This window comes from Epinephelus moara, chromosome 14, assembly GCF_006386435.1.
Source record: "Epinephelus moara isolate mb chromosome 14, YSFRI_EMoa_1.0, whole genome shotgun sequence".
NCBI classification, from domain to species: Eukaryota; Metazoa; Chordata; class Actinopteri; order Perciformes; family Serranidae; genus Epinephelus; species Epinephelus moara.
The window spans coordinates 29,904,823-29,918,461 of record NC_065519.1 but is presented as its reverse complement, the minus strand read 5'-3'; the positions used below and the strand labels follow the sequence as shown (position 1 = coordinate 29,918,461).

At 39.9% G+C, this 13,639-nt stretch overlaps 1 protein-coding gene across 4 annotated transcripts in view; it reads left to right on the top strand.

Annotated features, from left to right (window-relative positions):
* The window catches only part of gphna (gephyrin a), a 43,041-nt gene that overhangs the window by 12,136 nt on the left and 17,266 nt on the right, over nt 1-13,639 (top strand). For 2 of the 4 annotated variants that reach the window (XM_050062396.1, XM_050062397.1), the window contains exons 4-9: nt 609-701; nt 928-1,022; nt 1,401-1,467; nt 3,085-3,378; nt 5,314-5,415; nt 9,451-9,588. In XM_050062396.1, coding sequence (XP_049918353.1) covers nt 609-701; nt 928-1,022; nt 1,401-1,467; nt 3,085-3,378; nt 5,314-5,415; nt 9,451-9,588 — 789 coding nt within the window. The remainder of the gene's footprint in view (nt 1-608; nt 702-927; nt 1,023-1,400; nt 1,468-3,084; nt 3,379-5,313; nt 5,416-9,450; nt 9,589-13,639) is intronic. The other 2 variants (XM_050062398.1, XM_050062399.1) reach the window with 1 other exon arrangement.

The window sequence follows — 13,639 nt, the reverse complement described above, 5'->3', positions numbered from 1 at the left end:
GACCACGGCAGCAGCACAACCACACACGTCACGCTGTCCAGGCACCGCTGCGATATGAGTTAATCTGAGAGACAATGGAGCACAAGGCGTACATGACTCGTATCAAATTCAGATTATCAACCTATTCGGAATAATAGTGTAATATTAGCATGTGTGTAGATGTTTGTAAAAACAGTGATAAATATAGCCTTACATACTTCCTGAATCATTGCTTGTTTGGCTTACAAGTCGTATTAGCAGTTGCAATGACCAGCCATCTATCATCCTCACCTAACGCTTTTTTAGCCACTGAATGCAGCAAGAATATGATCCTGTGTTGATCCCTGTGGTGAAGTTCTCTCTTGAGGCACTGAGTAGCACCTAAGAGCTGGTAGGGGTCATCTTGTTTAAGGGCACTTGAGCAGGGCGGATGTTTGTCACCACTGGAGTTTGATCCCAGGTGTTTCTGTAAAGAAAATTGTCTTTATCCATTGCAGCTGCCTTTTGGGCCAGTAGTATTTAATTGGATGCAGGGTGTAGTTGTAAACTATGTGTGTGTGTGTGTGTGTGTGTGTGTGTGTGTGTGTGTGTGTGTGTGTGTGTGTGTGTGTGTGTTTTCTTGTGTACAGGACACTCTGTTGGAGTGGTGCGATGAACAGCAGCTGAATCTCATTCTCACCACCGGAGGAACTGGCTTTGCACCACGAGATGTTACACCTGAGGTACAAACACAGAGAGCCAGAGACTGCAAAACTTAATCAAAAGTTAAAATTAGATTGAATAAATAAGTACTTACAACCATGTTATAAAATTGGATAAATAGAGACTAAACTAGCAGGCCAGTCTAAGAAATTAACTGAATGTATGTGAAAGTGTAATGCATATTTTGATCAATATTCAAGTACTTGAAATGTCTTAACTAACTCAGACCTGCTGTTTGTGTTGTAGGCCACCAGAGAGGTGATAGAGCGAGAGGCTCCGGGTATGGCTCTTGCCATGCTGATGGGATCGCTCAATGTTACACCACTCGGCATGCTGTCCAGGTGAAGACTGGATACTTTCATGACTGTGTTCACTGTTTGGCGGGATTATAGAAATTGATGCCATACCTATGGCGTAGGCTACGAGTCTACGCAGAGCCTACGCCTACCACCTCAGAAATCCATCTACACATCGTGGTGATGCAGACCTCCTGTTTATTTTGTAAACTGAAAAACCTAAGACACTGCACAAGTATAGATGGTCACTACGACATGAGTCTGCGTAGAGCCAACCCACAACTTTAAATTTAGTCAGTTAAACGTTTTGTCTAGACCAGGATGAGCAGTAGTAACCTATTTATTCTAACCAGATTAGTGTGTGTGTGTGTGTGTGTGGTATTTACCCCTGCTCTAATCCACTGTCCACTGCATTGTCTCCAGGCCAGTCTGTGGTATCCGTGGTAAAACCCTGATCATCAACCTGCCAGGGAGCAAGAAGGGCTCTCAGGTGAGATTCTTTGACTTAATTCAACTGTGCTTTCTCTGAACTCTGCTAGAATGGTATACATCCTTAATCATGTAATGCATGTCTATACACTGGTTATTATGAGAATCTATAGCCCTCTATGACTTATATGAGTCACGCATGTGATATGTTTTGACTGGAATTGAAACAAGAATAATAAAAGCAATAAATATTGCTTTACATTAACTATGAAATGTTATTTGTCAAGTGTATATAGTTGAAAATGGCATTTAATTTGGTGAAAAACTCAAAATGACTTTTTGAGGATTTGAATCTCAAAGCTTAGGACTTGGACTTGAAACTTACAGGCTGTGTACACTTGTTATTAACATGCTTTTCAGTGATCTAAACACAAGTGAACAGCTGAGACACATCTATATTCACGCATGTAACTGTCATGCTTCTCCAGCTGACCACACTCTCCATAGCTGCTTGCTAGCAATGCTTACTAGTCAGTAAAGCTCCTTCCATAGGGCAAAATGATGGACAGTTGGATAAAACTTTGTCCAACTTGTCATAAACTGGCCAAGTTATTGAGCGTTAGTGCACCACAAAAACAAAAAACATGTCATGCCCTCTTTGATGACAGATGTACTACACTATAAATGACAAGAGGTCAAATGCGTCCCAGACCATCCTCGCAAGTGGTTTGAGTGATCTGATCACGATGCCTCTAAGTGGCCATTTACACTTGTATTTAGCACTGTCCACTTGTGATCCACATGTAACCTCACCAGCTCAGGACCTCCACATCCAGCGTCTTCACCTGCAAGATTGTTTGAGAACAACCACCCAAACAGCTGATGCAATATTTGGTTTGCACAGCCAAAGAATTACTGCAGAAACCAACAGACACCATCTGCATGCTAACTGTCCTCACCGGGGTCGTGACCTGACAGCAGTTTGTCATCATAACAGACTTGTGTGGTTGTGAGGCTGGTTGGATGTACTGCCAAATTAAGGGAGGTAACATCAAGACATCTTATGATAGTGAAATGAACATCCATCAGTCCAACAGCTCTGGTGGACATTCCTGCAATCAGCATTTAGACTGTCCTTTAGATGTGACCATCCCAAGGCCCCACTGTGTAGTAATCATGCTGTTTAATCGGCATCTTGATATGACACGTCAGGTGGATGGATTATCTTCGAAAAGAAGAAGTGCTCATCACCACTTATTTTAACAAATTTGCAACCAAAATTTAAGATAAATATATCTTTTGAGTGCATGAAAAATGTCTGAGATCTTCAACTTTAACCTGTGAAAAGTGGCAGCAAAAACAAAAGTTTTGTCCTTAAATCATTTTCTAACTGTTCATTCTTCCTTTTCTTACATCACACCCAGTGTCTTGGGTAATACAAGTTAAACATTGACATGATGTAATGATTAAATGGCTCTGAAGTTGCATCTCACCACAGTGTTTCAAAACTTTTATGGACGCTGCACATACAGGGTAAAGAACATGACATTTGTTCCTGACTAGTGGGACAACAGCATTCACAGATGACCAGTTCCAAACATACTGTTGATGCCAACTCTTTGGTTTCTGTTTCAAAGTACTCAAGAGTTAAACTGCTGCATTGTATTGTTTTCTCCAGGAGTGTTTTCAGTTCATCCTGCCCGCTCTGCCCCATGCCATCGACCTGCTGCGTGAAGCCACAGTCAGGGTTAAATCCACACACACCGCCCTGGAGCAGCTGCCCTCCCCTTCTCCTCTGTTGGCCAACACGCACATCAACACGCACACCAACACGCACACCATGGAGCGTGGCACCCAGTGCGAGGAAGAGGAGGACGAGGAGGAGGACAGGAGGAGAGGTCGGCATGTGCACAACCACCACCATCACCAGCACAGCTCCTCCCACATCACCGCAGCTGCTATCGCTGCCAAGGTAACCAGTCGACAGGACACACCACGACCAGTGCTGCTGCCACTGCTGCTGGAAACCTGATAGATGAAACTTTAATGATCCCTGTGGAGAAATTGGGTCATTGCAGTAGCAGGGTACTGTACCACAGACAACTGCTGCTCAAATGCTATAGGCTACTGCAAGACTACCAAAAAATTCACTTATTAGTTGTTAAAAACACAAACACGAACTTTCCTATTTTTTTTTTTTTTTGTTACTTTTCAGAAAAAAAGTCTAGTCTAGGCCAGCTAAGAAAATTTGCTGATGAATAAAATATTGCTTAAATTTTTTTATAAAATTTCTTGGGAAATTTGATGGGAAACTAATTCCATTTGTATAATAACATGTTACTTTTAAGCCCAAACATGAGACATTGAGATCCCAGTCACAGCTGCTAAAAAATCTATATCTGAGTACCTTATCTGGATGACACAAAACTCATTGTGATCGGATTACCACTTTTGGAAGTGGTCTGGCTCACATTATTATTGCAGTTGCAATCCTTACAGTGTAACCACATTCTTATCCTAGGCAAAGGAAAAAATGATTAAAGAACAAAGTCCCCTGTGGATATTTTGACCTCTAGTAGAGCTATGAGACTGTGCACGAGGATGCACACAGGTGACACAGTACACACTTCTGCCAATCGTGTCACATTTTTCTACTTGCGTACAGGTGGAGGTAACAAGCCAGCAAAAACAGAAGACTGTAAGCTAGTAAACATGGATTCAAACAATACAGTATTAAAAATACATAGAAAAAATCATCTACACGCAGAAGCTATGCTCAAATCTCACGTCAGGTCTTAACCCGTGTTAAGTTTTGAGTCAGAGTGGACTTGTGGTGCAGCAGTAAATCTGGACTTAACGATGAAATGATTAGATTTTGGTGGTCAAAGGTCAAGGTCACCATGACCTTGCATCCATCTCATTCTTGTGAAGGCTATATCTCAAGAAAGCCGTGAGGGAATTTCCTCAAATTTGGCACAAACATTCACTTGGACTCAAGAATGAACTTACAACAGTTTCGTAGTCGAAGGTCAAAGGTCAAGGTTGTTGTGACCTCACAAAACATGTTTTTGGCCATAACTCAAGAATACAAATGTAATTATGAAAAAAATGTCACACAGAGCTCTAATATGATAAAATAATGAAGTTATGAAATTTTATATCGAAAAGGTCAAAGGTCATCTTCACTGTGACATAATAATATCCTGTAAAATCACTTTTCTGGCACTTATTCAACATGCTGCCTCAGGAACAGAAGGGGAGACATTTGGTCAGATACTGAATTGGTGACACTCATCTTGAAACTGTGCTGATTGTATAGATCCTTTGTTCTGCTGGGGGGAAGTTGCCTGTTGTGCATCCATGTTTTTAGAGACATTGATGTAAAGTGTAAGTGCAGCTTGAGGTGGTAATACTAGTTTTTCAACATTCAGCAATTGTTGCACTGGATAAAAAATGTACTCACTGCTGCAGTGTTTTGAATATGGTGGTGTTTGTGCACTAAAACTTATGATTAAGCTGTCTCTCAGCTGGTGCAGTAGGCTGCAGGTGTAAATGGGCCTATGTACGGATGTCATTATCCAGATAATAATACAGATGGCCTCCTGTCACAAGCCAATTCCAAATATGTGATTGGATTTTAAAGCCATGTAGGAGAAAACAGGTAGCAATCATTAGGATCCAGATTATTGGTTAATATTTATAAGTGGTCCATTTAGCAGCTACATGAAAATGTCAACTTTTTATGACTTCATTCATTAACCAGGTTGAAGCATCCATTTCATCTCATTCACCTGTCTTCCATGGGGACATGTGTCTGTCTGTCTGTCTGTCTGTCTGTCTGTCTGTCTGTCTGTCTGTCTGTCTGTGGGGTTGTGTGTGTCCGCATGCGTGTGTGTGTGTCCATCAGACAAGCCATGCTGTGGTCATGGCTAAGGGGGGTCCCTACCTGCCTGGCAACACACCCGACCCGCCCACTCATTTCACCTGCTCCTGTACCCATGACCAGCAGGTGAGACATTCACACACACACCCCTCCTCTCCTGTCATTGGTCAGTTCATCACGTCTGTCAGTCACACACTGCAGGGCCCTGTTCTTCATAAATGGATAACACGAATAATTGGCCTTTTCCTAAAATGCTTAAAATTCAGAGCGTCAGCGAAAAAGCTCTGATAAACCCATTGTACACTATCTGCCCACCACCAAACAGCAGACAAATAAAAGCTAGCGCCCAGCCAGATAGTTCTCTCAGGAGTTGAATGAGATTGAAAACCGGTGACAAGAAGAGTGAAGATTGATTAGATTCTGTAGGTGTACACAAACATAACTTCAAATTAATGACCTTCCACTGTACAAAAATGATGCCAAAATATCTCCTATACAGCTGCTGGCATCTGCCATCCAACCAATTGCAAGCAGTGCCATTGATCACGGCATCGATTGGCCCACACAGCTGTCCATCATCAAGTCAAACCCCCTTGTTTAAGCATTAAATAGCTAATTGAAACCAAACGTTTAAGAAAAATAAACACTGAAACATACATCAGCATGAAACTAACTTTCAGAAAAAATTACTTTGATGTGTACTTCGATCTCTCAGATAGGCATGTTCCATCCGTTAACATGGAGGGGGCGGGGTTAATGACCTGTACTGCAGCCAGCCACCAGGGGGCAATGGAGATGTTTTGGCTTCACTTTTGGAGAGCTGTGATGAGAGCTGTCCCTTTTTGTTATACAGTCTGTGCTTCAAAATGCTGGATGTGTAAATAGACAACCGATTGCTAACTTATTTGTCATTTGTCATGTTGTCACAGCTTTTTAAGGTGATAATATGTCAGTGTTATATTAACAACATGTTTCTGCTGCCCCCAAAAAATTACTGCAGCTTATAAAAAGAACCAGTGCATTTTTGGGGGGATACTATTGGTTATCAAACTTATTAAGTATGTAAATATGCAATTTAATAAGGACGATATGAGTCAGATTTGTCATTATATACAAAAGAGTATAAAATGTACTTGCATCATAAAGAGAAAATTAAAATATAAGATACAGAGGACTCCAAAGTTTGGATTAACTGCAGTTAAGCAGCTAGCTATAGTGCCATGGCAGTCTGTCATGAGCACAATCACATGATTAGCTCACAACCGATCATATGAGTGCTCATCATGGTTTTGACTCTCTGCCTTTATATCAAAGAGTGCACAATCATCCAAGAAATGACAATGAGTCTCCCAACTGCTGTCAGTTGATCATATGATCATATTAGCTGACTGATACCATGTTGGATTAGCCTGGATTAGTTTAACTGTGTGTGTGAAACGCGTCCCTTAAAGGTGCAGTCAGTGCTTCATTTTGTCAAATTCAGTGAATATCTCCTCACTGTTTTGTGAGCTAGCTGTCTGTTCTGTGTGTGCACTGTTTGTACTCTCCCTCCTCCACATCCTCACCCACAAAGAATGGAGCTACACCATAAGTGTGTTTACATGGACATGAATAACCCATTTTACGGGTTATTGGAGTATCCTACTTGTGTGTTTGAGCATGTAAACACCATGTCCTGTTTACAGGACCCGAGATAAGACCTTATCTTGTTTATGAGAAACCCAAATATGCGAGGTGGAGTACTCCAAAAGAAATGGGCATACTGTGGCATGTATACACCTTATCCCGGTTATTGAGGGCTGCTGACTTTCTGCACAGGTGTGGCTATTTCATATACAGGGAATAAGAATAACCAGACTTCTCTGTGCTCATGTAAACCCTGTATCCCTAATGCAAACATAACAGGGATAAGCCTCATAAAGGTGTTATTCACGTATATGTAAACGTACTGCATGATATTAATGAAACGTAAACAACATTTGGGATATCACTGGAGTCTCGGAGGGAGCACTGACAGCAGGGGTGTATTTGTTTGGGTGTTGAGTTCAAATATCAGCACAATCTTCAGAATCACTGACTCCGCCTTTAACTGTGGTAAATTTAGGGTGATGTTGGTGGTTGAAAGCAGCAGTTTGTAGGTGTGATGGCTATTTACTTTACTGCTAAACAACCTGGGAAAAAGCTTTAATGTATCTTTAGAATAATTGGACAAATATTGTGTCTATTTTTATGGTCAACTTGGCAATGCAGTGACGAGAACATAGACAGTAAAAGCATCCATATATCCCTGATACATCTTTTATTTGACTTAAATATGCCGCATATATACATAATACATACATAATCAGATTGATTTCCAATTTCTCTTGTGTGACCACTGTCCAAACTAGATTTAGTTCCTTAACAAATAAACCTGTGTAAATCAGTTGAAATTCTTATTAATTGTTAATCTTCCCTTCTCAAAAGTGTTTTTTCCACTTCATTACCACACAGGTCAGCATTGTATTAGTGTTGACAATTTGCCAAAGCGTTGCATATATTTTTGGAATATTTTTTTTACCTTCCAGGCATCCATTGGTTTCACTTAATTGCAAAATCAGTCTGCAGAGACCTGAAACTTGCTGCAGATAGCTGTAGATACCACAGTGAACATTTAAGCCCTGTTCACCTGGGACGTCTTATTCCCTGGTGTCCTCATATGATTATAATTACTGCAGAGGTTTCTGTTTGTTCTTAATCCACCATAAATGTTTACAATGAATGCAATGTATCTCTTATTCCAGTTTTAATGACCTACTACTTCTTTCCAGACACTGAGGTTTAAATTTCGCCTTTTTTTTCTCGTCTGAATAATGGAAGTTACAGTATAATCTATTAATGAGAGCCTTGATTGTATTTTGGATGCCACTGAAGACCCACTAAAAGAAAGAGGTATCTGGAGATAATCTTTTGGTCAGCAATTTGCTTGGTAAATTGATGTAAAACACAGACCTTTGTTTTTTGCCACACATTTTCACGGGGCTGAATTCCTTAAATCACATGAAGTCCCCGGTTCCCTGGTTGCTGACCTTGAGGAATGTCAATAGTGGGGATACGCCTCTGTGCCTCCACAACTCCTAATACACTGAACAAAAATTTAATGCAACACTTTTGCTTTTGCCTCCATTTTTCCACAGGTTTATGTTAAAGATGTAAGATTATTATATTTCTCTCAAATTTTGGTCACCAGTTTGTTAAAATCCGTGTTAGTGAGCACTACTCCTTTTCCAAGATAATCCATCCACTGACAGGTGTGGCATATAAAGATGATGATGCTGATTAAACAGCATCATTACTACACAGATGTGCCTTGGGATGGTCACAGTAAAAGGACACTCTAAAATGTGCAGTGTGACCACACAACACAGTGACACAGATGTCCAAAGTTTTGCCAATGGGCATGCTGACTGCAGGAATGTAACCAACTTCCACAGTTTTCTTAGGCTGGTTGGATGTACTGCCAAATTAACAGGAATGACATCAGGGATGTCTTATGTTATTTAAATAAACATTTAGGTCACGGGCAGCAGCTCTGGTGGGCATTCCTACAGTCAACATACCAATGGCACGTTCCCTCAAAACTTTACATCTGTGGCATTGTGTTGTGTGATCACGCTGCACATTAAAGAGTGTCCTTTTAATGTGACCATCCCAAGCCACACCTTTGTAGTAATCATGCTGTTTAATCAGCATCTTGATATGCCACACTTGATATTGCCATCACAGTTACTGTGTTTCTTCTTCAAAATGCTGAAGTGTAGCTGAAGCATCGAGCAGCAGTGATCTTGTAAGGACACATGGATGATTTTGCTGTGTATGTTCTCGTAACTTGTGGTGAAAGTTCACCAAGTCGAATGCAACACAAGGAGAAAAAAATCTAACATGAATGAAAAGGAAAAATAGGGCACTCCCCTATTTGTTTCAGTTATGTGCAGTAATACGAGTTTGTTGCTTCACCAGATTAGAGCTTTAGTAGTTTTCATATCATAAATCCATGTGTCATGTAGACACAGCTTTAGTTGACAGAAAAACAACTGAAGAAAATTCCTTGACTAGCATTAAGTGTGTGTATATGTGTGTGTGTGTGTGTGTGTGTGTGTGTGTGTGTGTGTGTGTGTGTAGATCCCGGACTCTATCATTTCTCGAGGCGTTCAGGTGCTTCCTCGAGATTCAGCCTCTTTAAGCTCCACCCCTTCCGAGTCACCACGGGCAACACAGGCGACCTCCCGCCTTTCCACCGCCTCATGCCCGACACCCAAGGTACACACCAACTTTCATACATGCATACACACAAACACACACGAGCACTAAGAAATAAGGATTTGAAAATTAAAATCTTTCAACCATAAAAACAGATATGAAAACGTGGCACTTTGCATGAAATGAAAAGCTCCTTATATATGCTTTGCAAGATTCATAACGCATGCAAAGAATAAATGCATCATTACTGCTGATAGTGGAAAGCTGTCTCAGCGTTTCCCGATAGAAAAAAAAGACAACAAAGGACAGTTCCTGCATGATTAGAGTTTTTTGCTTATTTCCTGGATTCCCCAACTGTTTTGGTCACTGTAGGTTTATTTCTGATGGTGATATCACTAATTATAACAAACTCCCAGAGAAGAAGAGGTTGCCAATTCGGTCCCAATGTAACCATTGAGATCACTAACTACAGCATGGATTGGCATACTAAATGTGACTCCCAATCCTGTCTCAGTTTGACCTACAAATGGGTGTATTAATGAGACCAAATGTAAAAGTTACTCGGACGAGACTGTTGGCCTCGCGCTCACAGTGATGGATTACCCTTAGGTTAGAAGTCTCGGGACTTGTGTGCTGTTTGGAATTGAATGGGAGTGAATGAGACTGTGAGGTTTGGCAAAAACTGAAATATAAATATCTTCAGTTGTGGTACATTCACGTAAAATTTGTCCCAATTGATATTGCAGGATTGGCAATGGAAATGGAAAAAACTCAAATTTTGTTGGAATTGTCTCAAAGGTCATGTGTAAATAGTGGCCTTTATTTACCTCAAAAGCAAAGAGATCCAGGCCTTAATTTATATAACCAGTTTTTAGGCCTTTATTCCTATTTAAATGCTGTCATATTTTAGCAACAAACCTCTGTTTTTTTAACGCTTGCATTTTAATTTTCTATGAATGTAAACTCAAAACTTTCCACAGCACTAATTCCATCAATACAACAACAGAGTCATGTCTCACTCACCACTCTGCTGCTCTGAATTAGTCTCCTGTCCTAGAAATAAGTAAATAATGGTGATAATAAGGACGTAATGATTCGACATTTTGACCAACAAGGTCCTGATCAGGCAAATCTGATGAAATGTCGAAATGTTGAATTATGTCATTACATTGTAGGGGGCTTGCATGATTCAGTGTATGGACTATGTCTGCTTTTCTTTCAATTTGAAATGTGCAGGACGTGTTGACTTTCATTGACAATAACTTCAAGGGTAACTTTGGTATTTTTCAAGGTGGACCCTATTTTCCCATGTTTTGTGTCTAAGTGACTAATGGGAGTAACAACTTTTGAAACTGGTCCAGTATTAAGAAAAATACTGCAGCCACAGTAGTGAAACAGGCTGCGGTGTAATCTTCGGAGCAATAGCACACCATCAATGTACGTCCACTTAAAGTGCTTGTTTTTGCCACTGACAGGCTCACATTGTTATTAAAATGTCTGACGACATTATGGAAAGGACCCCCACAGAGATAACAACCTTTTTCTTTACCTTCAGCTTGATCCGGTCTGTTGGTTGTTATTGTGTTTAACTAAGTCTCGCTCTCGGAGAAGTCTTGTTCTGAAATCTTGACGCCTTTTCCCACATTATTGAAATCAGCTAAATATTCAGTATGACATCAAAAAAACTTTAAGATTGCACTAAGCTTCCCACTGTCTTCCTACAACAAGTCACCTCTCACTAGATTTCAGAACGAGATTTCTCCTTCAGCGGCACTCAGTCAAACACACTATCAACCAGACCGGATCAGGCAAAAGGTAAAGATCAATGTTTAATATCTTTCTTTTTGATCAATGTGTTTTGTTTTTTATTTTTTATATTGGATGCTATTTTCCCATGTTTTTGTATCTAAGTGACTAATGGAGACAACAATTTTTGAAATTGGGAGAGAGCACTGCAGCTGGAAGTGCATGGTCAATGTACGTCCTCTAAAAGTGCTTGTTTTTGCCACTGACAGGCTCAGATTGTGTCAGACAACATTATGGAAAGGATCCCTACAGAGAAATTAAACATTTTTCTTCACATTTTGCTTGATCTGATCTGATTGTTAGTGTGTGTATGTGAATAAGTCTTGCTGAAGTCTTGTTCAAAAATGTGGTGAAAGGTGACTTTTTGCAGGAATACAACAGTGGAAAACTTAGTGCTTTCTAAAAGATTTTTGATGTCACGGCTTAATATGGAGCTGCTTTTAACAATTTGGGGAAAGTCCATGAGATTTCAGAATGACACTTCTCTCAGAACGAGACTTGGCTAAACACAGCAATAACCAACAGACTGGATCAAGTGAAAGGTAAAGAAAACATTTTTTTTTTCTTGTAGGGATCCTTTCCATAATTTTGTCAGCCATTTTAATAACATTCTGAGCCTGTCAGTGGCAAAAAAAAAAAAACTTTTAGCAGATGTACATTAATGGTGCTGGACCAATTTCAAAAATAGTTTTTTGCATTAGTCACTTAGACACAAAAACACTGGAAAATAGGGTCCAGGATAAAAAACACTGAAGTTTCTCTGTAGCATTGATCAAAAAAGCAGGAGATTGGAATAATGAGTGAATGAAAATAGTATTTCTATTAAAATAGTGAGAGCAACACAGTGGTGAGCAGGACACGCTTTGTTGGCTTTAGTGCTTTTGAAATTTTCTTGATGTTGAATTTACCATTTTAGTCATAAGATTATAGGAATTTCCAAAACTCCTCAATGTTTTTTTAATTGCTCTTTATTGTTGACCTTTATTTTTTTGCACCGGACATGGCTTGTATTTGAATACTGAATTTATTAAAGAATTTTATGGAATTCAATTTGTATTCAGTGTCAAGCACAGTTTTCACATTAAAATCAAGACAGAGACAACTTGAGAAAAAGATGCTACATCTGTCAGAGCATAGTATTAAAAATAACAATGAATACAAATATGGTATATGGAGAAAGTAAAATGTCATCACAGGTTTTACAAACTGTTTTGATAAAGCTGTGTTAGGAGAACTTCCAGCACACCAGCTGATATCTGATATGTGATTAAGGAACAGAATTGGACTGATATATTCATCAGACTCCATACTGATTCCTGTTTTAATTTTTAATAATCCTGTGTTGTTCTGTGCAATCACGGAATTAGACACACAGCTGCTGGTGTGCTGGTTTTGAACGTCACAGCAAGAATTCCTGTTATGTATGTTTCCATGTCCTGTGTATTAGACATTATTAATAGATAAATCAACATAAAAACCTTTGCCAGACTGCCCTGCTATGAAGGAGAGGTATTTAAATCATCCCTTCCATATATACAGTCAGGTCCATAAATATTTGGACAATGATACAGTTGTCGTCATTTTGGCTCTGTACACCACCACAATGGGTTTTAAATGAAACAATGAATACCTGCTTAAAGTGCAGACTCTCAGCTTTCATTTAAGGCTTTTTTCAAAAATGTAGTATGAACCGTGTAGAAATGTCAACCATTTCTTCACACAGTCCCCCAACTTTAAGGGCTCATAAGTATTTGGACAAACTAACATAATCATCAATTAAACAGTCAGTTTTAATACTTGGTTGCAAATCCTTTACAGTCAATGATTGCCTGAAGTGTTGGACACATAGGCATCATCAGATGCTGGGTTTCTTCCCTGGTGATGCTCTGCCAGCCCTTTACTGCAGCCGTCTGCACTTCCTGCTTGTGTTTTGGGTGTTTTGCCCTCAGTTTTGGCTTCAGCAAGAGAAACGCATGCTCAGTTGGATTCAGGTCAGATGATATGACTTGGCCATTGCAGAACATTCCACTTCTTTGCCTTAAAAATGTCTTTGGTTGCTTTCACAGTATGCTTCAGGTCATTGTCCATCTGCACTGTGAAGCATCGTCTAATGAGTTTTGAAGCATTTAGTTGAATCTGAGCAGATAATGGTGCCCCAAACATTTCAGCTTTCATCCTGCTGCTCTTGTCAGCAGTCACATCATCAATAAATACAAGAGAACCAGTTCCACTGGCAGCCATACATGGCCATGACATAACAGTACCTCCACCATGCTTCACTGATGAGGTGGTGTGCTTTGGATCA